The sequence below is a fragment of the Sitophilus oryzae genome, unplaced genomic scaffold (genome assembly GCF_002938485.1).
Source record: "Sitophilus oryzae breed Bouriz unplaced genomic scaffold, Soryzae_2.0 scaffold_1441_pilon_pilon, whole genome shotgun sequence".
NCBI lineage: Eukaryota > Metazoa > Arthropoda > Insecta > Coleoptera > Curculionidae > Sitophilus > Sitophilus oryzae.
Window position 1 is genome coordinate 816,023 of NW_022146106.1, and position 25,602 is coordinate 841,624.

A 25,602-nucleotide genomic window follows, 5' to 3' on the forward strand; every position below is an offset into this window, starting at 1 on the left:
AGGATAAAATCATAGAAAATTCTAAAGATCTACAAGCCAGTTTCAATGACAAAATACTTAATTTAGAAGAAAGTTTAAACAATAAGATTATAGAGAATTCTACGGAACTACAAGACAAAATAACGGAGATTGAGGAAGATGTAAATAGAAAAATCGAAATTTTTAAACAAGAAATAGAAAAGGCCAATTCACCAAAATGTCAAGAAACATCAGAGGCACCGAAGCTAGTCGGAAATAAGTATATCTCAAAGTCAGTTATTAAGCCTCCACAGTTTGACGGAAAAACCGCTTGGGCCAATTATTTTTGCCAGTTTGAGGCCGCTGCGAGAGCGAACGGATGGACAATCGCTGAAAAGGCTACCGCTTTGACTGTCGCACTGCGAGGAGATGCGACTGATATCCTGCAGACATTGTCACCATCGGAACAGGGAGATTATCAGCAATTGGTACGACATTTAGAAATGAGGTACGGCCAAGCTCATTTGGAACATGTCTATCATTCCCAGCTAAAAAATCGCATTCAAAAGTCAAATGAGTCTCTGCAGGAGTTTGAAGCCGACGTAGCCCGCCTCGTTCGCCTTGCGTACCCTGCTATGCCCGAAAATGTTATGGAGCGCTTAACAGTACAGGCTTTTATTGATGGTTTACGTGACAACGAGACAAGGCAAACACTTCTTTTAGCTCATCCAACGCATTTGGGAGATGCCCTAGCACGTGCCCTGGAATTTGAGGCCGCGAAAGAATGCTCTAGGTCTCTAGGATTTGTACGGGCTGTTGAGGAGAGTTCCGACGATTCCAAAGTGGAAAGGATTGTGCGGAAAGTACTGGATCAGTATATGAGCAAGAAGGGGGGACCGATTCGCTGTTGGAATTGCGGACAGATGGGAAATCGTTACAAAGAAGAGAAAGAAGTGAAAGTCTTAAGGACGACTGTGGTTGGTGATAGTTGGCAAACCGAAGATCTTGCAAATGACCAAATCAGTGATCCAGAGTTGGGCTTGGTGATTAACTGGAAAAACGCGGACCAGAGACCAACGTGGGAGGAAGTTTGCAGATATTCGCGAACGAAAGTCGTACTGGGCCCAGTGGAATTCCTTGGTAATAGATAACGGACTACTTCGCCGTGTGATCGAGAGACCGGAGGGACAAGAAGAAGCAGACAGATCGTCATTCCAAAGCAAAGAGTGTCCCAGAAGTCTTGGAGGAAGTTCACAATGGAACCAGCGGAGGACATCTTGGTGTTACCAAGACACTTGGCAAGCTGCGTGAACGGTTCTACTGGGTGAACTGCAAAGAAGATGTGAGGGCCTGGTGTAAGAAATGTGACATTTGCGCAGCCATTAATGGGCCACAAAAGCGTGGTAAAGCCCCTATGCGCCAGTACAATGTTGGTAGTCCCTTCGAACGAATAGCGATCGACGTGGCTGGTCCTTTCCCGGAGACGAACGATGGCAACAAATACATTGTGGTAGTAATGGATTACTTCAGCAAATGGGTCGAGGCCTACGCGTTGCCAAATCAAGAAGCGTCCACGATTGCTGATGCCCTTGTTAAAGAATGGATCTGCAGGTTTGGTGTTCCCATGGAGCTTCATTCAGATCAGGGAAGAAACTTTGAGTCCAATCTGTTCCAAGGCGTCTGTGAAGTCCTGAACATCCGCAAGACCAGGACGACTGCTCTACATCCACAATCCGATGGGATGGTTGAACGCATGAACAGAACTATCAACCGTTATCTGGCCAAAGTAGTCTCTGACCACCAAAGAGACTGGGACAAATTTCTTCACCTGTTCCTGTTGGCCTACCGTTCATCCGTCCAAGAATCTACAGGGCAAACTCCAGCCAGCATCGTTATGGGACGGGAAGTGCGCCTACCCTGTGATCTGAAATTTGGTTGCCGACCGGGAGAAGAAGTCGCCGGAGAAGATTATGTCCACACACTACGTCAAAGGATGGACGACATTCATCAGAGAGTCCGCCTAAATATTCAAAGTGCTAGTGACCGAATGAAGGAACACTACGACATTCAAGCTGAGCATGGAGGATACCAACCAGGGAAGTTGGTGTGGCTATATAACCCGCAGAGACGTCGTGGGTTATCTCCGAAGCTACAATCCTCGTGGGAAGGGCCATACGAAGTCATGGATAGAATTAATGACGTCGTATACCGTATCAGAAAATTGCCAAAAGGAAAACCGAGGGTAGTCCATTTCAACCGTTTGAGCCCCTACCAAGGCGAAATAGAAGATCGTGCTGGGACCGTGAGAACCTGCAGCTTTGATCCCCCTGATTCGGAGATGTCCTTTGACGATTTCATGGCCCGATACAACAGCAGTGAGAAGGCTCGCTATGGTGTAACCAAAGAAGATCAACGAGACCTCTTTTCCGTGCCTCCTGATTATTCGCTCGCTCATTGTGTGGCTCGAGATTTGCGGATGTCCAGAGGAATCGCTGCGACGTTCAATGAGAAGTTTGGGCGTGTCGGAGAACTACGCCGACAGGATCCAGAGGTTGGAAGCGTCTTGAGGCTAACCGACAATGCACATGGTCAAGCAAGGCACATCTTCTACCTGGTCACCAAGGAATGGTCCCCGAGTAAGCCGACTTATCTCAATCTATGGAAGACCCTGATTGAACTGAGAGAAGCCCTGCTAAACAACAACATTGCACGATTAGCCATTCCGAAGCTGGCGTGTGGACTCGATGGTTTGAGTTGGCGTACAATCCGGAACATGATTGAAGTCTTGTTCAGATTTACGGGAATCGAGATCCTCGTTTGCTGCTACAACCCAAAGCTGAGATCGGGAGAGAAAACTGTAGACTGCTATTTCTACCAGACTTCGCAATGTACCAGGGGCCAGCTTTGCAAATACCTTCATTCACGTATACATCTCGGGACGATCATGTGCCTAAGAAGGGGGCAGTGTTGCGAGCCGGTGTGGACTCGACCTAACCTCACAATATGGCCCGCCCTCGGATGACCTTAACATCGCATAGACACCGCAATGATTCATTCGTTCGAGAAGAATCGAGACCCACTAGAATGGACTCGTACATACGAGAACATTCGAAAACCTTCTCTATGCGCCTAACGATCTTTGGACTATTCTAGATTTCTTTTACCTGTCGGTATAAAAGCCGGCGGCAGTGGCCTAGAGAGGGCAGTTATAAATATACCAGTGCAGTTGACGCGCGAAAATTCAAAATAAATTCTTAGTTATAAATCGTTTGTAAATAGTTCTATAAGTCTTTTATCGTTATTGTTTTTGTTAATTAGTGTTAAATAAATAGTGTTTAAATAAATTGTGACTTTCTATCCACACGGAACCGACGAAAAACGTAACAATATTATGTCTATTTAATTGTTTGATTATGTAATGAGTACTTTGTTTACTCATTTGTTTCGTCGAACTGCTTGAATCTATTTTTTTTCTTTTGATCAAATCGGTTGAATATATGGAAAAGTTGAATGTAATTGCACCCAACAACCACGTTATTACGCTTATACATAACCAACATAAGATACAGGCCAGAGACATCGATTTGTGACGTCACCGCAATAGTCGGGCTTTTGTATTGTTGTTGCTGTTGGTACTGCGTATAGTTTTTGCATAAATAATAGTATTTATTGATAGTTTTCCCAGATATAAATATGAAAAATATTATATACAAAGGTATTAAAAAATAACATTAACTTTTTATCGCGTTAAAGTAATTGAAAAGCATTAAAATTTAGATCTAAAACACGAATATTAATATGAAATAAACAACAGCATTAGATGAACAGAATAAAATCCAGATAATAAAAAGCATGTTCTAAAATTGCGTTAGCGAGTATTTAGCAGCTAGTAATAATATACCTTGTGATAAAGTTTCCAAATATTAAAAAATTTGAAAACTATACTTTATCGACACGTTAAGAAAATGTATTGTATATGATAAGGGCAGAATACATTTTAAAGTTTAATTAAAAATAATTGTAAAATTTTGCCTAACATATTTAAAAAATGTGGATATCAGGTAGAATTAACTATTATCATTAAGTAATTTGTAGTTCGATGTTCATGTAACCATTTCCATAAATCGTAAATAGATAAAGATATTTTTTTATATAAAATACTGAAATAAAGTACAATTCATTTAATTTCTCTAAAATATATTGCCATTTCATAATAACAATCATAATTTTCAATATTTATTTCATCCTGAATTTCCAAATCTCGTTTTCTTTCATCGGGATGTTTTCTCTTTATGGGAACATGCACAGTCATATGAGAAGGTTGATTTGGAAAAATTGTAGGCACAGCATCTTCTGTAGGTTTTGAACGTGACTTAGTTACAGTTAATATTGTTGGGAAAGAGAATGTAGACAGATCCTGAGTACTTATTATAATTGCTGCTAGAAGGCACAGGCACAGAACAATGTCGCGGCATTTTTTATTTCACAAAGTAAAAATAAAGAAACGACAACTGTTTTACCTAAAAATACACGTCACTTACGTTGGTTTAACACTATACACTAACACTAACGCTATTAATTATGTTTTTATATAAATTCCCCAACTTTTGCCTAGCCCGGACACAGCCGGCATCGCCGGTGTTACTATAATTTTTACCGAAAGTATGGTTTTTTTCGTGGGTACGATGTTATGAATCGGATCTAGATAGTTCACTATTCTCCCAAAATTATTTAGTATAATTTTATTAGCATAGAAACGCATAAAAAACACAGATTGGTTGCGAAACTAATGAAAACAATTAGTTTGTTTACGACTACTAATTCTCGACCACTTCGGTAGAACTGTCAAAACAGTCAGGCTTTGAATATGACGTTAGCCACGGCTTATATTATTACATTTTTGAAAACTACTTTGATATCTCATCATTTTTATATTATACTAACCTATACCTATCTTTGATAGTTTTCGAGATAAAAAATAAAATTGACAAAAACATGATCTTGAATAAGCATCGGTTAAATTATAAATTCGGCATTTTGAAAGATGAAATTTGATTTATAGGTTAAGGAAAGTCGGCATATCCAATCTATCTAAATCAACTGATTGGATATCAAACGAGGTCCGAAAAAATAATTATTTCCGTTAATTATAAAATCACTCAAATCTTTGTTATTTTAACTTCAACCCTATGAATATTATTTAAAAAATTATAACAAAAAATCAAGAAAAAAATCAAAATTATTAAAAATAATAAAAAAGTAAATATTTTGATATCTTCAGAAAGTCTAACTTGTATTATAATTTATTATTGAAGCTAATAAAACTTTTTAGATGAGTTCAACTATGGTAACGAGCATAATTTTACGTACCGGTTTTGCTAGTGGGGACATAACTTAGGCTATTTCGGCTATAACGAAATTTTTTGAAGAGATATTGAAACAAGATTCATTTAAAAAAGATATTTATAAAAAATTTAAGCACTAGTTGATTAAAAAAAAAGAGTATACTACTAATACTGCAATTTAATATGCTATGGATCGAGTCTGAAAAAATACTTTTGTTTATAGGGTGATGATTCATGGAGGTGCACTTTTATCTGTTTGGCCTAGAGAGGCAAACCATATTAATGAGCATATGTATGGTCCTGCACCAGCAATGGGCTCTCATCCACAAATAGATCACCCAATGATCGGTAAGTTTTGGTTTGTAGTAATTATTGTATTATATTTATTACTTATTTTACAATAGGTATTGAAATAGTGAGCCCCTCAAAAATAGAGTTTCCTAAAATAGAGTCGAATTCATCTAGAGCAGCAAATGAATTTGACTTTAACAGTCTAGATAATGAAACTCAAGAACTTTTAAGTGATTCTTGTGAGCAAGATATGTTTTATAAATTGCCATGTGAAGTAAGGTAAGATTTTTGTTTTCGCATTTTTATTTACGCTGAAAGAGTGTGTTAATTGTCTAAGCTCTACACTAATTTAATTCAATTAATACTACAATCGCATTTGCATTTTTAGGGAAATTTTATGGGAAAAAAGACATTACTTACACGATATGCCTAAAGCTTTACCAAAAGTATTATTAGCAGCAAATAGTTGGGCGTATATGTATCTTTCTGATTTACATGGTCTACTGCATCTGTGGAAGAAATTAGAACCAAGACAAGCTTTGGAGTTACTGTTGCCAGTGTAAGTGCAGGGCGTCCGAATATTTTGTGGACATAGAACTACCACACAATTTACCTCTATATAAAAGTGCTTCGTTTGTCCATTAGCGCATCAAACTTTAAAAAAATAATACACTGCCTGTGTATAAGCTAAGTACTTTAAAAAATATCTATACCTACATATGTGGCGGATTCATCTCTCCAAAAATCATATATGGGTATTTCGCCACTGCAAGAAATCTACAAAATAAAGATATACAAATTTGCCTAACGAACAAAAAATGCGTAGCGTTTCGGAAAGTTTATCTCTTTCCGTCGTCGGAAGCAAAAAAATACAAAGAATAAAGAAAAAAACTATTGAAAATATTTAAATTCAACTATTCGAGAAGACTTTAGTTTTTTTTTAAACAGATACGTCTACAAAAACCGTTGACGTTCTGTTAAAATGACATTATATCAAGTTAATCTTCAAAATTAACAATTACTACCTGGTAACAATTACTTAATAAGGTAAAAGCAAAAAGCCCCAAACTTTCTGTATGATTATTTTTAATTTTTGGTATGTTATGTTTATTTATGTTATGTTCTTTAAAATCAAAAAAGCGATTGCCATACATTACTAACATCTACAGATACATGAGCAATACATTTATTTTTGTTAGATTGTATTAAAAAAGCCTCTTTTATTAAATTTTTACGTATGTTATGTAAAAAAAATATGGAAAAATAAATAGAAATATGTTGGAAAACAATATAACATACGAACATCTTTCAAAACACTAAATACACTTGGATCCATTTTATCACATACTAAATCAATGAATACAGAACAAGAAACAAAAAATGTAATATACCAAATACCATGTGAATGCGATAAATTTTACATTGGTGAAACATCTAGACCCTTAAATGTTCGAATTAAAGAACATAAAGGTTATTTAAGAAAGGGAGATTTTTACAAATCCAAGATTTGTCAGCATTCATGGAATACAGGGCACAGAATAAATTTTAATAACGCCAAAATTATAATGAAAGAAGCGATACCCTCAAAAAGAAAAATAAAAGAGGCTTTTTTAATACAATCTAATAAAAATAAATGTTTGTTTTAACATGAACTTTTTGTTGCTCATGCATCTGTAGATGTTAGTAATGTATGGTAATCGTTAGCAGAATCGTGGTTAATACATTTTTGGAATACAACTTTTTGGAATATCCTGTATGATTTTTAAAAAAAATTCAAAATATGTAAAAAAAAACAAATAAATTATGCTTGTCCAAGCGTTTTCCCGAAAGACTAACCGTTTTTTAAATAACAAATATTGTAATATTTGAGGGGCGTTCTCACCCTCTTGGAATTTGAGATTCGAGAAACCCGTCCTTATCGAACCTCTACACCCCACACAATCAATCCGTTTGCCAAAAATCAGCTTTAAACGTCAAGCAGTTTAAGCAGAAGCGTGATTACTCAGTGGTCATATTTTATGACACACCCTGTATAAATTTATAAAAAATCTTAAAACATGTAAAACAACAAAATAAAATATACGTGTTCAAGAGTTTTTCCGAAGAACTCACCGGTTTTTAAATAAAAAATATTTTAATATTTGAGGGATAGTTTCACCCCCTTAGAATTCGAGTTTCGAAAAATCCCTTCTTATCGAACCTCTACACCCTAAAGTCAATCTGTTTTCCAAAAATCAGCTTTTTACGTCAAGCGCTTTAAGCAGGATCGTGATTAATCAGTGATTTAAACAATCTTAAAATATGTAAAAAAACAAAATAAAATATACGTGTTTAAGCGTTTTTTTCGGAAACTAAACCGTTTTTTATATAATAAATATTGTAATATTTGAGGGGTGGTTTCACCCTCTTGGAACTGGAATTTCGAAAAATCCCTTCTTATCGAACCTCTACACCCTAGAATAAACCTGTATGCCAAAATTGAGTTTCTTACATTGAGTGGTTTGAACAGGATCGTGATTATTCAGTATGTCAGTCACTTAAGGATTTTATATTAGTATAGATATTCTTCTAGTGGCGAAATAGCCAAATATATTTTGAAGAAAATTGAAAAAATAATTTTTCACGGCGAATCTACCGATATTTATTTATAACTAGACCGAACAAATACAGGGTGAGTTTTCTACGATGTTCTTTATGGGTATCTTGGAAACTTCTCTGGAGCTAGAGTGTCGGTCAAATGGGAAAACATGCAGTTTTGTGAGGACAAACATATCCGCTTTTTGGATTTTTGAAAAAGTTAATGGCTTACTAAAACCAAAAAAAAACAAAACAAATTTTGGGCTATTTTAAAAATGCTCCCTAATACCACCGTAATCTATTCTAAACAAAAAGTTTTTAGATAAAAGTTGTAGATACTCATATCCTTAATGAGACTATGTTTTCCTTTGAATAAGAAGACTAAGGAAGGAGCATAATGCTTTCCATGTACAAGGACTGTATATATTCTAAAGGACTGTTCGATCGCGTCAAATCGTCGCTGTCGTAGTCGCCGTGGGATACTACGTCACGCGCTGACCAGCGCTCAACAGTGCGGCGGATGGTTATTCTAGCGGGACAAAATCTCAAGAGCAATGTTTGGGACTTAAAATCTAAGAACGCAGCAAATGGTCTAATATACAGGGTGTCCCAGAAATAAGTGCAAATATTTTAACTGGTAGTATAATTCAACCCCAGAAACGCGCCTATGAAGTTTTTTCCGCGAAAGAACATTTTGAAAATTCGAAATTTTTTGAAAATATTTTTGGATTTTTTTTTAGTTCTTAGTTAAAAAACATAATTTCTTGATAATATGGTAACATAGGTATTAGATTAAATTTACAAGAAAGAAAATTCAGAAAAGATCCAGTGGTCTCAAAATTTTAACAAAAAATCATTGTTTTTGAAAATTTTCAAAGTAAAATAACTCCGTTATTTTGGACTTATTTGAAAAACGGTAAAGAGAACAACTTAATTTATTAATAAATAAATACAAGATAATAAAACGTGATATTATTCGTACATGACACACAAAAACCGTATTGTAAACTATTGCCAAATACATAAAATTATGATATCAGATGAAATACTTACCAAAAACTCTTTAGCAGTTATTTTTTAATTACTTTGTAATCTTGTGACACCCTCTATATTTTAGTTTAAAAAATTATATTTTATTTTAAAAATATTAATTAAGATAGATATTTTAATTTTAATTTTAACACTCGGTAATTGTAAATTCATATATAGTAAGTATCTAAGACAATTTTTTAAACTCAGTGCCTTTTGATGGAGTTGTTTTGTTTTTATACTATCCGATTGAAATGAAACTTTTTGGGCATTTACCTGTTAAGCTTGAACTCCCTGTGACTGTGACTACCTGTGTTGGTAACTATTGGTAATTCAAAAGATCTACATCATTCAATATATCGATATTTGAAAAAAAGTAAAAGTTTGATATCTGCAGAACAAAGGCACGAAAGATTTTAACAAATGATATACGTACAGTAGAAAAGTACATACCTTTGGCAATCAACATAATTTGGCTTTGGAATAAAATGTATAAGCACTTGTAAATATTTTGTTTTCGTATGATCTCTGTCTTGCTGAGCAGAAAACGACCAAATTTGGTTGATAAAAATGTATCGAAATACAAAGAATATTCATGCATTTTTATATCAATTGGAATGTCTACTATTTATTCTTACAGTACACATTTTTTGGCTTATTTCTAACCAAACGCTTTTGTCCCGCTAAATTCATCTTCCAACGCACTGTGCGCTCGTCCGTCAAATGCAAAAATAACTGTCACTGTCTAAAATCTTTAGCGCCAACTTCAACTCGGTCATCAGATGACGTAAAAAAACTGACGGTGCAGGAAGATAGAAATCGAACTATCCTTATCTCTATAGTATCCTTGATCCATATATTCATGCATGGTGGGCGGAAAAAGGACTCTAGGGTGGGGATCCTTGACAGTTCTGTTTGACGATTCATTTGACACATTTGAATTTGATTTGAAATTTTGTGGATTTGTCAGTCTTTAGGGAGCTTATTTTATGTTATTTATTATTTATTCTACTACTACTAATAGTTGTATAAAGGTAGTAAATCGAGATGGAAATTGTTGCAGAACTTAAATTAACAGTGACACTATCGCGATTTATCGAAAAAGATTCTAAAATAGTTGGTTGTGTAGCGTGCGGTAGATCGTGGCAAAAATCGAGTGAAATAATGGCTTTTCGCTAGTAAGTGACTATATAATATACATACGTGTAGCAAACCGATCATTTATGAAATTCACTTAAATTAACTAATTATATATTTTTTCTTGCACTTTTGTTTTTATTTACTACTTGTCAAAGAATTTAGATACGTCAATTTGATTTACTTGCTTCAGTAGCCTATCGGATGTTTATGGCTATAAATAATTATTATAACTTATCTATTTTTATTAGAATTTTATATTTTTATCAGCAATTTTAATAACTACCAACATTTATTGACAACGTAAAATAAAAAAAAATAATGAGTCTACCCTACGTCTACCCTACATCATAGTTTTACATTTTTTAAATAAAATTAGAACGGCACTGATAAACCGGAATTTAAGTCGGCCATATTTGAGGCCCATCGCGGTGGACCTAAGATTTTTGATATGCTCCTTCCTTAGTCTTCTTATTCAAAGATGTTTTCCGTTTTTTTCTAAAGCCTTTCATTTTTGACATATGACACAATTCAATTTCCAGCGACATAAGCTATAATATGTTTTTTTTTTTTCGAAAAATTAGTTAACGAAATTTTATTTTCTAAAAATGAGTTATAGCCTATTCTTATCTTTTTAACTAATTTCACTTAGTTTATATAGGCTTAACAAAATAAAATGAAAAAAGATTCGAACTAGGCGTTGTGTTGTGTTGTGAGACAAAAAATGTAGTAAATAGTAGGAGCACAGAATATCTAGCTACGCAACAGAAAAATACTCGAAATGAAAGAGCTAAAATTGCACAAATAAAATACTAGATGGCGCGACAATATCATAATCAGAATATAATTGGAAATTTTGAACTTTCGGTTTTGGATCGTCAGCACGTCGACGGTCTTGGAGCTCGGCCAAATATGCACAGTTGTCAGATTCAACAAGACTTTAATTGGTATCCCATTCTTTTTCTGGCGTATAATAGTTTCTTTCTATTCTTATTTTCTTGTCAGACACACTTAAATTAATTATTTGTTTGGCTTTTAAAATAGTTTTAAGTATATTATTACAAAACATATACTCATAAAATACATTTTTAATATACACTACCTTATATTGTTAACTAAGAAAATACCTTTAATTATCTTTAAACATGTACAGGGCGATTGATATTGATATTTATTAATGATGGAACGTTAGTAATGAAATATATGTTTAATAATAATGGAAATAATTTATTAAAATGCAGTACAAAAAATGTTAATTTCCTAAAAAAATACTATAATAACAAATTTCTTCTGTTTGCCATGTTATTTATATAGACCTAGGTAGATTTTAAAAAGTGACACAGGTACAATTATTAATAATATCATACTCGGCATGAAAGTTACTGTCACGACATCGTACAATAAATTAAAATTCGTAAAATAAATTAAAATGATTAATTAAACAAATCTTTATACAGAAACGCAAGTATACCAAATTTGGGCCCAATCAAAATCTAGAAAATGATATCATAATATTGTACTATATTATGGTACCACTCGATATGCTTCAAGGTACCATAATATTGCAATGTCATCGACGATCCGTAGTATACCAAGTTTAAGCCCAATCGAACGCCAGGAAATGGTATCGTAATATGGTACTACATTATGGTACCTCTTATTGATATGCTTCATGGTACCATAATATTGCAGTGTCATCAAACATACGCAAGTATATATCAAAGCCCAATCAAACGTCAGGAACTGATTGTAATTCAGCTAGTAAGATTTAACTCCAACTAACATGGGAAGTTAAATACTTAAACGTTTAAAAAAAGAGCTCTGATCTATTTTAATATGTTTAAATGATGTAGCAAATTTGAAGGTAGGCTTTATCAGGAAGTATTACAATATAAATTACACAATGGCAACACTGCACAAAATTCTTTTAAATTTCGTTTGTAGATAACTGTTTTCCAAAAATACGTAGTAGTTCTATGTCTACAGAATATAGACACCCTATATAAAAGTTTACATATTTTTCATAAACGTATAATTTTTTAATGCATGTCCTGCAGATATCCAGATATGTTTGTAAGAAAAATGGCTGTAAAATGGATGGTGGCATTGTCAAACGACGAACTGGTTGATTATCTTCCGCAACTTATTGTGGCATTAAGATATGAAACTTACGAAAGTTCTTCTTTGGCTGAATTTATATTACACCGGGCTTTGAGATCACCGAGATTTGCTCATTACTTGTTTTGGTTGCTTAGCCATAATTTACCTGGATCAATTCCTCAGGTTAGCTAAATTTTATATTGGTAATTGTAGAAAACAAGTAAATTTTGGAAACATAAAACGTTGCACTAAAGAGTCAATAATTAATTTTATTAAACAAAATTTTTTGTTATCACTAATTAAAATGAGGATTGATTATTTAAATCATTATCTGGTTTATACACTCACCGGCAAAAAAAACGGCCATTAAAAACTAGTCCCACTTTCAAAGTTGGATTTCTCGCGAACCACTCATTAGATTTTGATAATTTTTTTTTAATAAATAATAAAATAATTGTAAATTAATTCCTTCTTAAAGGATGCTACGTCAGAAATTTTTATCTCGAATTTATTTTGAGCATATACAGGGCACAACAATAACACGAAGTTTTTTGCCCGAACTTTGTAACACCCTGTAGAGTGCAGCAGCTGTAATAGCTATTGCTAAATCAAATCACATTGTAGCCTCATCTTTTGTGAGCATTTTGTTTTTTTAATCACGACATTATCTCTGTTTTTATTGGAGATACGCTGCTTTAAAACGACAGTCTCGGAAAAATGCTTTGCAGACAAAACCGCGATTCATCCGTGAAAACTAGTTAGTCCATTGCTTAATTCCCAATTCACATGTAAACGCGCAAACTGAAGACGTGCTCGACGATGTCTTAGAAGTAGCTGGGGTCCTGTGGCAGGCCTCCTTGCAGACAAGCTGTTTTCTTTTAGTCTTTGTCGGATTGTTCTCCCACTGACTTGAGTTACACACAACCGTGCCACAAGCCGTGCGTAGGGCTTGTAGCAGATGTTGATTCTGTAACGCTACAATTCTATGATTTCATAAAGTATTCAGGACAATAAAGCCGTCGTCAATTGCATTTGTCTTCTGTTTTCTTCCAGAACCCACTCGCCTGGTGAAATTTCCCGTTTCCATATACCGATTCCAGGCATCCTGGACTGTTGTTCGTGGTATACTCAGGGTATCGGACACATAACGTTGACTTCGGCCATCCTCAATTAAAGCCACAATACGAGCAACATCCGTCACAGATAATGGTATTTTTTAATTTGACAATGATGTCGCCTTGATTATTTACACATAAAACTTTCTGCCTGCGAAGCATTTTTTCGAGACGTTGGTTTTAGAGCAGCGTATCTCCAATACAAACAGAGATACTGTCGTGATTAAAAAAACAAAATGCTCACAAAAGATGAGGCTACAATGTGATTTGATTTAGCAATAGCTAGTACAGCTGCTGCACCCTACAGAGTGTTACAAAGTTCGGGCAAAAAACTTCGTCTTATTGTTGTGCCCTGTATATGCTCAAAATAAATTTGTAATAAAAATTTCTGACATAGCATCCGTTAAGAAGGAATTAATTTACAATTTTAAAAAAAATCATCAAAATGTAATGAGTGGTTCGCGAGAAATCCAACTTTGAAATTGGGACTAGTTTTTAGTGGCCGGTTATTTTTTGCCGGTGAGTTTAGTTTTTAGAAATATTTTTAAAATAACTAAAAAAATTTTAACCAAACGAAATGTAAATTAATCAGTGTTTATTTAATATGATCAAAAGTAGCAATTTATCTTATGCCGGGTCCAGACCAAGGCGACAAAAGGTAAACACGGTTTTGAGACAAAAACAAGACAAAGTTGTGACAAAAAAATGGGGAATTCTGACAAGACAAACTTGAGACAAATTGTCCACACCGCAAGGACAAAAGTACAGCAAAGCCAAAAGTTTAGTTGATGCGAATGAGCTTTATTAACCATGGGTGATTTCACTGGTCTCCTACTGTGTGCAGCATACACCATCCATACTGCGCCGACTACTTGTAAATTATACAAACAAAACATAGGCACTTTGATCTTTACCGACTCAAGACGGGACATTGAAGTCTCCGAATTTTTAAACAAAACAAAAATGAGACAAAAATGTCGCAGAAATGTATTGGATTTGCCGCAATTTTGTCGTAAAACATGAATGTTTCTGTTTTGTCTGATTGGTCTGGACCCCTTAGAAATATGTATTAAATAACACGTAAATTTTTTGTATATATGGCTGGTAAAGAGGTAATTTACATAAAAATATTATTATACCGGGTGCGTCTCAAAAGTCGTTGCAGGATTGATTTGATTCATTCAGATGTTTTCGGTCACGGGAAATTACTACAACTTTCGATTTTTAAATGGCACCCTCGGTATTTTCTTACTTTATTCGATAGAAAATCACACTCTGAATATAATGACATATCATATGTCAACTTTTGACATATTCGCTTAAAAAACATCGTATTTTTAATTTCAATCTAGAATGCCATGGCATGGCTGTGTTAAAACATTAATTTTACACCAGTTTTTAATCAAGGGGCAAAGTGTCAAACTTTCGCATATGGTCTATTCGAAATTGTAACATGCGGTTCATAACGACAACTTGACTCTAAATGCGAAGTGTGTGGTACCAAATTTTTCGTAAAAAATACTTTTTCCAAATATGCTAATGTGCCACCCTTAACAAGACACTAAAAACATTAGACGATCAAATATATTTTTCCACGGCTCCTTGATTAAAAATTAGTGTTTCACAGCACAACAGCCAGGCATTCTAGAATGAAATTAAAAATACGATGTTTTTTAAGCGAATATGTCAAAAGTTGACATACGATATCATTCTATCCAGAGTGTCATTTTCTATCGAAAAAGGTAAAAAAATACCGAGGATGCCATTTAAAAATCAAAAGTTGTAGTCATTTCCGGTGAAACAGGAAGTGACTGAAAAATAATTGAATACGTCAATCAATTCTAATTTATGTCATATACTAACATACCAAATCTGGCTTTTTTATCTGAAAAAAAAGTAGGGGTGAGCCACTTTTAAGACACACCCGGTATATTAAGCCTTGAACAGTAAATTAGTTGAAAAAATATCTTATTTTTTTAAATTTTTAGAATGGAAGTCTCGATATTAAGGAAAACAAAAATGATTTAAACGATATCAGTATTAGCGAAGTAAGGTACCACAGGAGAATGAAATTACTTTTAAGAGCATTACTCGCCGTGTGCGGAGAATCATTAAGGAAATGCTTTATGTCCCAACAGTTGCTGGTGAAAGTAAGTCATTGTTATTTATTAAGTATCATTTAAGCTACTTATTTAATTCCCTGACAGCAACTTAGCGATACTGCCGAAGTCGTGCAAAAATCCAAAGATTCACAAAAAATAGTACATATGCATCGAGATCTTGAAATGATTAATGGTTCTTTGAATGACAATCCGACAAGCTTACCTCTGTCACCTACACTCAGAGTTAATGGTATAGATGTTAAAGGTACATAATTCAGGCCTTTTTTATTTTTGCTTGTATAACAATATAAACATTATAGGTTCCTTTTATTTTGCCTCAAATACATTACCTTTAAAAATTAACTTTATAATGGAGGATAGCTCCATCTACTCGGCTATATTTAAAGTAGGCGACGATTTGCAACAAGATATGTTAACTTTACAAATGATTAGACTTATGGATAAGTTATGGCTTCAACATGGAATAGATTTAAAAATGGTAGCTTTTATGTGCATTCCAACGTCTAAAAAGAAAGGTAAACATTAAATATGTCCTGATGGATTAGTAATATAATATTTTTTTAGGAATGATCGAAATGGTAACGAAAGCGGAAACTTTAAGAAAGATTCAAACAGAACATGGACTAACTGGTTCCTTTAAAGACAAGCCAATAGCTGAATGGTTAGCTAAACATAATCCGTCAGAACTTGAATATGGCAGAGCCGTCCAAAACTTTACTGGTAGGATGATAAAACTTAAACATATTACTTCGACTTATTTACAGTTGCAAGATAATATAAGGTTATGATAGGATGGTCTAGTCTCTTCAAGGGATATATATATATATAATTAAACTTAACAGAATTTAACTTTTTTTTCAATACATATGGTGTGGCCAAAACTCAGTTACTGGTACCAACATTACAATAGTTCCCCGACAGATGTAGCCGTACACCTTGACAATATAGAATTATTAATTTTTAAATAGCTCTACTTAAGAAACCGGAAGCTTTAGATATAGAAACGTATATCGTTGAAAAGCAATTTTATTAGTAATTTGATCTTCTAAATAATATACATAGGGATCAAACAGAAATAAATAATTTTTTGCTCTCTCTCTGTCTATTACTCTATCAATTGGTTTAGACAGAACAAATATATCGACTTTCGTTAACTTGTAATGCAAATTTTAACTTTTAAAATGTTCAGTTCATGATTTTATCAACGCTTATTCAAGATCATGTTTTTGCCAATTTTAGACATGTTCTGTTTTTTATCTCAAAAACTATTGGAACTACTATAGGTTAGGATAATGGAAACATTATTAGATTTGAAAGTAGTTTCCAAAAATGTAATAATATACCGAGCTTTCCATTTAAAATAAGAAAGATGTTACCACGTTTCAAATGATGCGGCAACATTGTAACACACTGAAAATATTTTAGATAGATGGAGCATGTAAAAATCGAAATTTTGAAAAAATTCTATCATCGGTCTAACGTGCCATCGCCGTAATTCACCCTATATAATAGGTAATAATTTGATGTTTTAGACACACTGTTTTCATGGTCACATTGTTGCCAAGAAAAGCTTCCGTTCAAGGTAGTCCAAGTCCAAAACGGATCTTAAATCTGGTTTATATTCCAAACTTAATTGCTAATGACGCAGCACAGTATGTTTGTTCAGGACTGAAACTGTTCATGATATCTAAAATTCGAATTCTGTAACATACTAATATGACAACACAGCTATCCTCGACGTTACAGGGCCCGATTTCTGTAACTTAGAAAATGCTAAGCGCTTTTAGACGCTCAGCGTATATGACTTTAATTTTCGCTTAGCGCGTTAAAGTTAAAGTGTTTTCAACTTTTTGCGAATATTCGCGCGATTTTAAGGTTCGCGTTTACGCAGAATGGTGTTGTGATCCAGTTATCGATTATTTTGACGACGCTGCCGCAAAGTAACTGAAAGCATTTCTCCAGTTGAAATGGGTTCTCGTGCATAATATGTTTTTGATATACATGGTGACAATTTTTTTCCACTTCAACCAAGTTATCAAACTCCTATACAGACAATCTGTGAAAATTCCTAAATTTTTTCTCATCTTTTGTCCTTATTTCTTGAATTATATTGCGATAAGCACCTTGTTGCTTACGAAATTTGAATATTTCACATGTCCCAAATCCCAAATGACCCATAAATGACCTATAAACCTGTGCTATAAACCCGTTCTCTTCTACGTTTTAACAATAAGTAAATGGCAATGTTGCGCCTTATTCTGTTCCAATCCCACAATCGTAATCGATATTCATAATCATTAAACAAATTTAAACTCATATTGTATGCTATAAAATATAAAATAAAGATCGTAAACACGAATAAAGATGTATAAAACAAATTAAGTTATCTCAGGTTATGATTTTTTTTGGTAACTTTCAGTGGAGCAAAAATGAAATGTCCCTAAAAATTCGCGACTGTATGAAATAGGTCCAAATTTTGCGAATATTTTTTGGCGAATCGCTTTTCGCAATTCGCAATTCGCGTCTATATGAAACAAGCTTTAGATACCTGAGATTTTGCGATGCTGCCAATATGTGTTCAACGTGTATCCAGAAAACGATTCCCACGGCAACGAGAATACCAAAATCGACTGCTTGGCGTTCCGCTAATCGAATACTTTCGCTTACCGCTTTGAAAGCGTAACATTTTCATGTCAAAGTTCCAGAATTCGGACCCTGAGCCATAAACAAACGCCTTCCCGCCATTCTTAATGAGTTTTGGAGTTTATAATTCAGTGTTTAGTTGCTTATGTTATATTACATTTTTGCTTTTGTTATATACGTGGTGGTGTATCGTCGTTGGAAAATAGGAAATTCCATGCAAATTTTGAACTGTCCAAATACTGGCTGCCCTATTAATTTGATAGCTAAGTCGTAATTTTTTTAAAGGTCTGCCTATGCTGAATACAATTTGAACCATTTTGAACAAGCCGATTTTAAGGAATTTAAGAAAAACTGCATCTATTTTTAAATTAAAACTGGACAGGTAATAATGCAAAACTAGTAAAATATCAACATATCTTAAGTTGTCAACCTATGATTTTGACATTCTACCTGTCTACATTACTACGTGTAATGTATGCGAATGTATACAATACCGAAATGTATTTTTTGTAATTTTAAACTGGTTCGAATGGGGCAAAAGCCTAACGTTTAGAAAATACAATTTGACATTGACAAAATTCTAGGATGACAATTTAAGGTACGTCGGCATTTGCCTGTTCTTTCTTGCATAGTTACCTGTTCAGTTTTAATTTAAAAATAGATCCAGTTTTTCTTTAAATTACTTAAAATCGTTTTTTTTCAAAATTGTTCAAATTTGCTATATGTATTTAGCATACACTTTTTCTGTAAAATTAACAGGGGAGCCAATATCTGGACATTTCAAAATTTGCATGGATGTTTCCAACGACGACGATGCACCACCTGGTATGTGTTTTGTAATATTTTTTGTAATAAATTAATATTTTTGAATTGGAATATTTGTTTACCCTCTTTATATTATCTTGCATTTGCAAATATACAAATGTGATTTGTAATTATGTTCTCTAAAACATTGCTTTTAGCTTCCTGTGCTGGTTACTGCGTCGTTACATATATAATGGGTATTTGTGATAGGCACAATGACAATATTATGCTAAAAACATCTGGACATTTATTCCACATCGATTTTGGGAAGTTTCTTGGCGATGCTCAAATGTTTGGTAACTTTAAAAGGTTAGCAATACATCTTATATTTTTGAAATTATCTAATATTCAATATTTCTAATTGATTAAAAACTTATAGGGATCGCGCTCCTTTTGTTCTCACATCTGATATGGCATATGTAATCAACGGTGGTGACAGACCAACAGAAAAATTCCATCAGTTTGTAGATCTGTGCTGTCAAGCATTTAATATTATTAGAAATAACAGAAATCTGTTTCTTTTTCTGGTAAGTAGTCATATATATGGGGAAATTAAAATAACTTTGGTTGCACATCATAATACGACCACCCTGCAGCAAACTCCATAAGACGACGCATGGTGTCATTGATGACGTGCAACCAAAGTTGTTTTTTTTTTTAATTTCCCTCTTTATATTTATGTTTTTTAAAGAGATTCTATTATCTATTATATTTTTATAGATGACTTCGTCAGGAATTTGTAGCATTACACCTGAATCAATCGGTTATATGCACAGGGCTTTGCTGCCAGAAATGTCGAATCCCGAAGCCGCTGCTCACTTTACAAGACTTATAGAAGAATCTCTAAAAACTAAGTTTACACAATTCAATTTCTTCTTGCACAATCTAGCCCAAAATTTGGCTCAGTTGAAATTCACGTCGGACAATCAGTCGGGAAATTTGTTGTCATTTGTACCAAAGACATACAGGTAAAAATATAAGCATTTTTTATATGCGCCAAATACTATGTTTCCAATCTGTGGTGGAAAAATTGTTATTACTGGGTTATCAAAAGAAAACAATTATGCGGAATCAATTCACAAAGTTTAAAAATAATAAAACTAATTTTAACATTATGTAATAGCTGTCATAAAAATCAATTTTACATATGCAAAAAGAGGTAAATCACAAAATATAAGCAATTAAGGCCGTCTTACAGTTGGCAAGATTTTCTTCGGCAAGTTCAAAAACATCTGATCCTTTCTTGCAATTCTAACTATAAGTTCAACTATGCCATGAGCCATAAAAAATTGCCATTTTACATTAATTAACATTTATTTATATTTTTCTAATAAATACGGCGTCTCAACTGACAACATAGTGTTTTTGAAATGTCAATGTACCACAGGTGCAAACACAGGATGCAGAAATAATTGCTGACTGTTAAGTGAACTGCAACTTTGTTGCGGCAAGTAAAATTACTCCAACCTTTCTTGCATGCAAGTAAAATTATCAACTGTATAACCCGCTTTAGAAAGTTTTCTTCTTTCGTGTAATTTTAGTAAATAAAGTTTTTTCAAATTCTTGGAAAATGTTCAAAAAATAATATTTTTGGAAGTTTCTAGTAGTTACTCTATTTTTAAAAGTGTATACAGGGTTTCTCACCGTAGCCGTTCGTTAGAAGTTTTTGAGGTTATGAAAAACTTAGAAGCCTGAAATTTTGAGACTTAGGGTTATTTAAAAGTTCCTTTCATTTAAAAATATTTTCAAGGTCACACCATTTCCGGTTACACCGGAAGTCGCCATTAACTTCCTTATTTTAAATGGAACACCGTGTATATTATTTTACTTTTGGATTTCTAAGAAAATTTTATGATGAGTTTCATTAGGTTTCCCTATACCTATTTTCAACTGTTTCTCAGATATCTTGATTTATTTGAAAATTTTTACAGATTTACCCCTATTTTTAACAGTGGATCTTTTACTCATTTTGAATCGGTGATAAACGCTTCTGCGGTAAACAGAGGTCTAATACTTTCGAAGTCCATATTAGCAACTAATTTATTGCATACAGGGTGTCCAAAATTTGATAACTGATTAGATTATTTTCAAACTCAAAAAAAATAATTTTTTCAAATGAGACACCCTGTATATTTTTCGATAGTTGGATGCAGAATTCAATTCTTCATCGATTTGCTATAACTTACCCTATACCCATTTTCAACGGTTTTCTTGTTAATCCGTATTTTTTACTTTAATTAAATTTTTGGCAGAATCGACAATATGCACCAGCAGTTGACATTAATGTTTCAAGATCGCTGGATTGGTCCACAAGGACCCTGGAACTGGCCGCCACGGTCACCCGATTTAACGCCCCTCGATTTTTACCTCTGGGGGCGTATAAAAGAGCTGGTGTACTCTACGTCTGTACGTACTAGGGACGAGTTATTAAACCGTGTTAACCATGTGTTTACTTAATCTATGCCCAGACAAAATCCGGAGGTCTGTTTGAGAGTGCCTCGCAGAGCTTTCAATGTTTCAACCAAAATAGCGGTCACTTCGAACAATAATTTTTGTAATTATTGTGTTTACTTTTTTTTATTACGGTAGGGATACACTAACGTCTAGTGGTTAATAATTAATGCCTCACCGTTACTGTTATACGTTTGTTTTGTTATGTTATGTTATATTTTATATGATTTCACTTTTGTTTTGTTCCTGTTTTCTGATTAGTATGTTCTAATTACATTCAATTTCGTTACTTTAATATAATTATTTTATTTTAAAAAACGCACAAACGATATTGTCGATTCTACCAAAAATTGAATTAAAATAAAAAATAAGGATTAACAAGAAAACCGTTGAAAAGGGGTATAGGGAAAGTTATAGCAAATCGATGCAAAATTGAATTCTGCATCCAACTATCGAAAAATATACAGGGTATCTCATTTGAAAAAATGAACTTTTTTGAGTTTGAAAATAATTTAATCAGTTATCAAATTTTGGACACCCTATATGCGATAAATTAGTTGTCAATATGGACTTCGAAAGTATTAGTCCTCTGCTCCAATTTACCGCAGAAGCGTTTATCACCAATTCAAAATGAGTAAAAGACCCACTGTTAAAAATAGGGGTAAAACTGTAAAAATTTTCATATAAATCAAGATATCTGAGAAACAGTTGAAAATAGGTATAGGTAAATTTAATGAAACTCATCATAAAATTTCCTTAGAAATCCAAAAATAAAATAATACACAAGGTGTTCCATTTAAAATAAGGAAGTTAATGGCGACTTCCGTTGTAACCGGAAGTGGTATGACCTTGAAAATATTTTTAAATGAAAGGAAATTTAAAAAAACCCTAAGTTCCAAAATTTTAAACTTCTAAGTTTTTCCTAACTTCAAAAACTTCTAACGAACGGCTACGGTGAGAAACCCTGTATAGGTAAAATCACAGGGTAAAATTAAATTCTAAAAAAGTTTCCTGTTTCAAGGTTTTGTCATTTAACCTCACTTTTGTATGTATAGACTTGTTTTCAATTTTAAAAAAATTATTGTTCAAATAATGGAAAAAACTTTATGCTTAATTATTTCATACGATAGTTGTAATGGCCAAAATCTTCTATGCATATGCAAAAAATGGGGTTAGATTACAAAATATCGGAAAATGTCAGAGAAAAGTTGTTCAGAATTTGATTTTAAGTCTACTCATTAAACAGCCTATTATTATCATTTAATGGAACTTTTCGTACCTACCTAGATAATTCCCTAATCTTATGTTATGTAATAAGTCGTCAATTTTAAGCTTCATTGAAGCTGCGTTTATAAATACCGTATAATAAAAAAAAGCTGGAGAATGACAATCGATAATAATTTTGGCAAGATTATTTTGTAGACGTCATTTACTAAAAATTGACATACAACTTTTCAAAAATTAACACTGTTTATAGAAAAATTAAAAAAGAATAGAACGTTTCCAGATACAAATCTATTTCCAAAAAATTGTTTGTTCCCGAAGTTTAAACTACACCATTTAAAAATCATCTTTACTCATTGTAAAAATAAATTACAACCTTCTTAAGGTCAGCGGGTTTTAAGAAGGTTATAGTTTATTCAACCAGTCAATTATGGTGTAGCCTCCCTCACATATTTAGATACTCTCTTTGTAGCTGGGCTCATTATTCTCTATTGTTGGCTATGCGGGCCCAAGTTATCCCTGCTAATTTCTTAATATCATGGTACCATCTCAGGTTTGGTTTTCTTCTAGGTCTCTTAATTCCTCGCAGGTAACATGCTGTAATTTTTGTGGTACATCTGCTGTCCGTCCTTTTTGCCAGGTGTCCTGCCCATTGCTACTTGAGGGATTTGATTCTGTGGATGCCATCTATTACTTTGGTATCCACTCTATTCTTTTACGGTCTTTTTTGGTTATTCCCAGCATATTTCGTTCCATTGAGCGTTGTGCGACCTGCATTTTCGCTACAATGTTCTGGTTTCGCATGCATAGGTCATGACAGGACATTGGTCGAATGTTGTCTTCTTTAGATAAAGTGGCATTTCAGACTTGAATATGATTGAGTTTCTTCCATAAGTATTCCATGCTAACTTAATTACTACCTAATTGTTCTGTTGATTTCTGGTAGTAGAGATCCCGAGCTGTGTATTAATTTGTCTACTAGTTTGTTGTGCATTACTTGTAGTACACCTGTATTATTAATTATACCTGTATTATTAAAAAGTTAAATCGCGAATAATAAGCGAAAAAAAAACCAAGAAATGTATCAAAGGAACAGTGAAAATTAATACCGCGGTAAGCACCATTAAAAAATAACGACGAGTACGGGCTAAGTAAATGACGTCTAGAGCTTGACCTTCCCAAAATTATTATCGATTGTCATTCATCAGCGGCCTTTAACGCCGTTATTTTTTCGGTCGTATGGTACTATGTTGAGACTGGTGCTCTGATTCGAATGATCTGCATGTGTACGAGAACAGGCTCAGCAGGTTAAGCGTGAGTAGTCAAGAAATAGCAAAATCGACTGGCTGTCTAATTTTTACCCACTATTTTTTGTTGAAATATATTTTTTTGAAAAATTAATGGTTTAAATTTTATATCTTTATTTTGCTACATATATAATAAAAATATCTCAAAATTAATAAAATTAATTAAACCTTTTTTAGTATTGCTACTGATGGACGTTTAACCGAAGTAGAAGTAGTGGGTTTTAAAAAACGCTACGATCCTGATAAATATTACGTATATATTTTAAGAATACATCGAGAGGATCAAACTGAACCTATGGAAATCCAGCGTACATATAAAGAATTCTGCGAGTTACATCAGAAGCTTTGTTTAAATTTTCCCTTGGCGAAATTACACAGGTAAGATTTAATTTACTTTTTTTATTTTAGATCCAACTGTTTTTCAATTCGATATTTTGCCATATGTTTACTGTCGATTTATTCAATTGCTGTCTTCCATTCACGAATTTCAAGTTCCAGAGCTTTAAGCCCTGGAATACTCGAGAACGTTTCTGAAAGGAGCTGTGCGCGACAGACTGGTGCCTCCGAGTACTAATTTATAGGAAGGTGCTCGAGGGGAAAAGGGATCTCGGCGCGGAATAGTTCTGAACTTTATGACTCAATTGAATGGAAGGAGAGTATCTCGTTCTTGAACAGTTCTGAGCTGCACAACTGCGTGAATGGAGGACAGTAAATATAATCAAATATTTAACACATTTTTTTCGCTTTGTTAGTATTTTTACACTATTCCCATTCTCACCAAAAGCTTTGTTTTGATTCTTAAGCAATCATATTTCGAATAATTTTAGATATTTTTTAATATGTTCTATTTCTAAATATTTTTTAGGATAAAGGTAATATTTCAAAACAAGTCATTTACTTCAGTTAGTGTCTATGGAAGCATCTATTCAACATTAAATAGTGACCAGTTATTGTTAGACATCTTTACTTATATAGTAATTATGAATTGACAATTGCACGGCAACATATATTCAATTTATAGGTTTGGTGCATTTCAGTTCATTTTAAAAATTCCGACTGCGGCCCTCGAACGGCAGAAATTAGAAGTGCCGGGTACAAAATATTTCAAGCAGTCCCGTTACCGTTTATGTAGATCGCATTGAAATAATATTAAAATCGTGGCTTTGTCATAATATTTAAGTATTTGATTTTTTACTAGTGCAATTATTGCAACTATAAAACAATATGCTATAAAAATTTTGAAAAAATATTAGCGCGTAAAGGAGAGCGAGTTGTTATACTCTTTTTAATCAACTAGTAATTAAATGTTTTATGAACATTTTCTAAAATTATAATTATGTACCTTTAAAAAATTTTTCGTTGCAGCCGAAATAGTTCCAATTATGACTCCACTAGCAAAACCGGTGCGTAAAATTATGCTCGCTGCCGTAGAACTCATCTAAAAAGTTTATTTAGCACCTAAAATCTCATTCAAATTGTAATAACGGTTCTTAAAATA

The 25,602-nt window shown here is 33.5% G+C and overlaps 1 protein-coding gene across 3 annotated transcripts in view; it reads left to right on the forward strand.

Annotated features, from left to right (window-relative positions):
• Nucleotides 1-25,602, forward strand: part of LOC115876959 (phosphatidylinositol 4-phosphate 3-kinase C2 domain-containing subunit alpha) — a 103,584-nt gene that overhangs the window by 52,789 nt on the left and 25,193 nt on the right. For all 3 annotated transcript variants that reach the window (XM_030893005.1, XM_030893004.1, XM_030893007.1), the window contains exons 15-26: nt 5,527-5,651; nt 5,708-5,873; nt 5,983-6,153; nt 12,395-12,620; nt 15,541-15,702; nt 15,760-15,919; nt 15,975-16,190; nt 16,240-16,395; nt 19,281-19,431; nt 19,502-19,649; nt 19,843-20,090; nt 24,282-24,482. In XM_030893005.1, the coding sequence (XP_030748865.1) occupies nt 5,527-5,651; nt 5,708-5,873; nt 5,983-6,153; nt 12,395-12,620; nt 15,541-15,702; nt 15,760-15,919; nt 15,975-16,190; nt 16,240-16,395; nt 19,281-19,431; nt 19,502-19,649; nt 19,843-20,090; nt 24,282-24,482 (2,130 nt within the window). The remainder of the gene's footprint in view (nt 1-5,526; nt 5,652-5,707; nt 5,874-5,982; nt 6,154-12,394; nt 12,621-15,540; nt 15,703-15,759; nt 15,920-15,974; nt 16,191-16,239; nt 16,396-19,280; nt 19,432-19,501; nt 19,650-19,842; nt 20,091-24,281; nt 24,483-25,602) is intronic.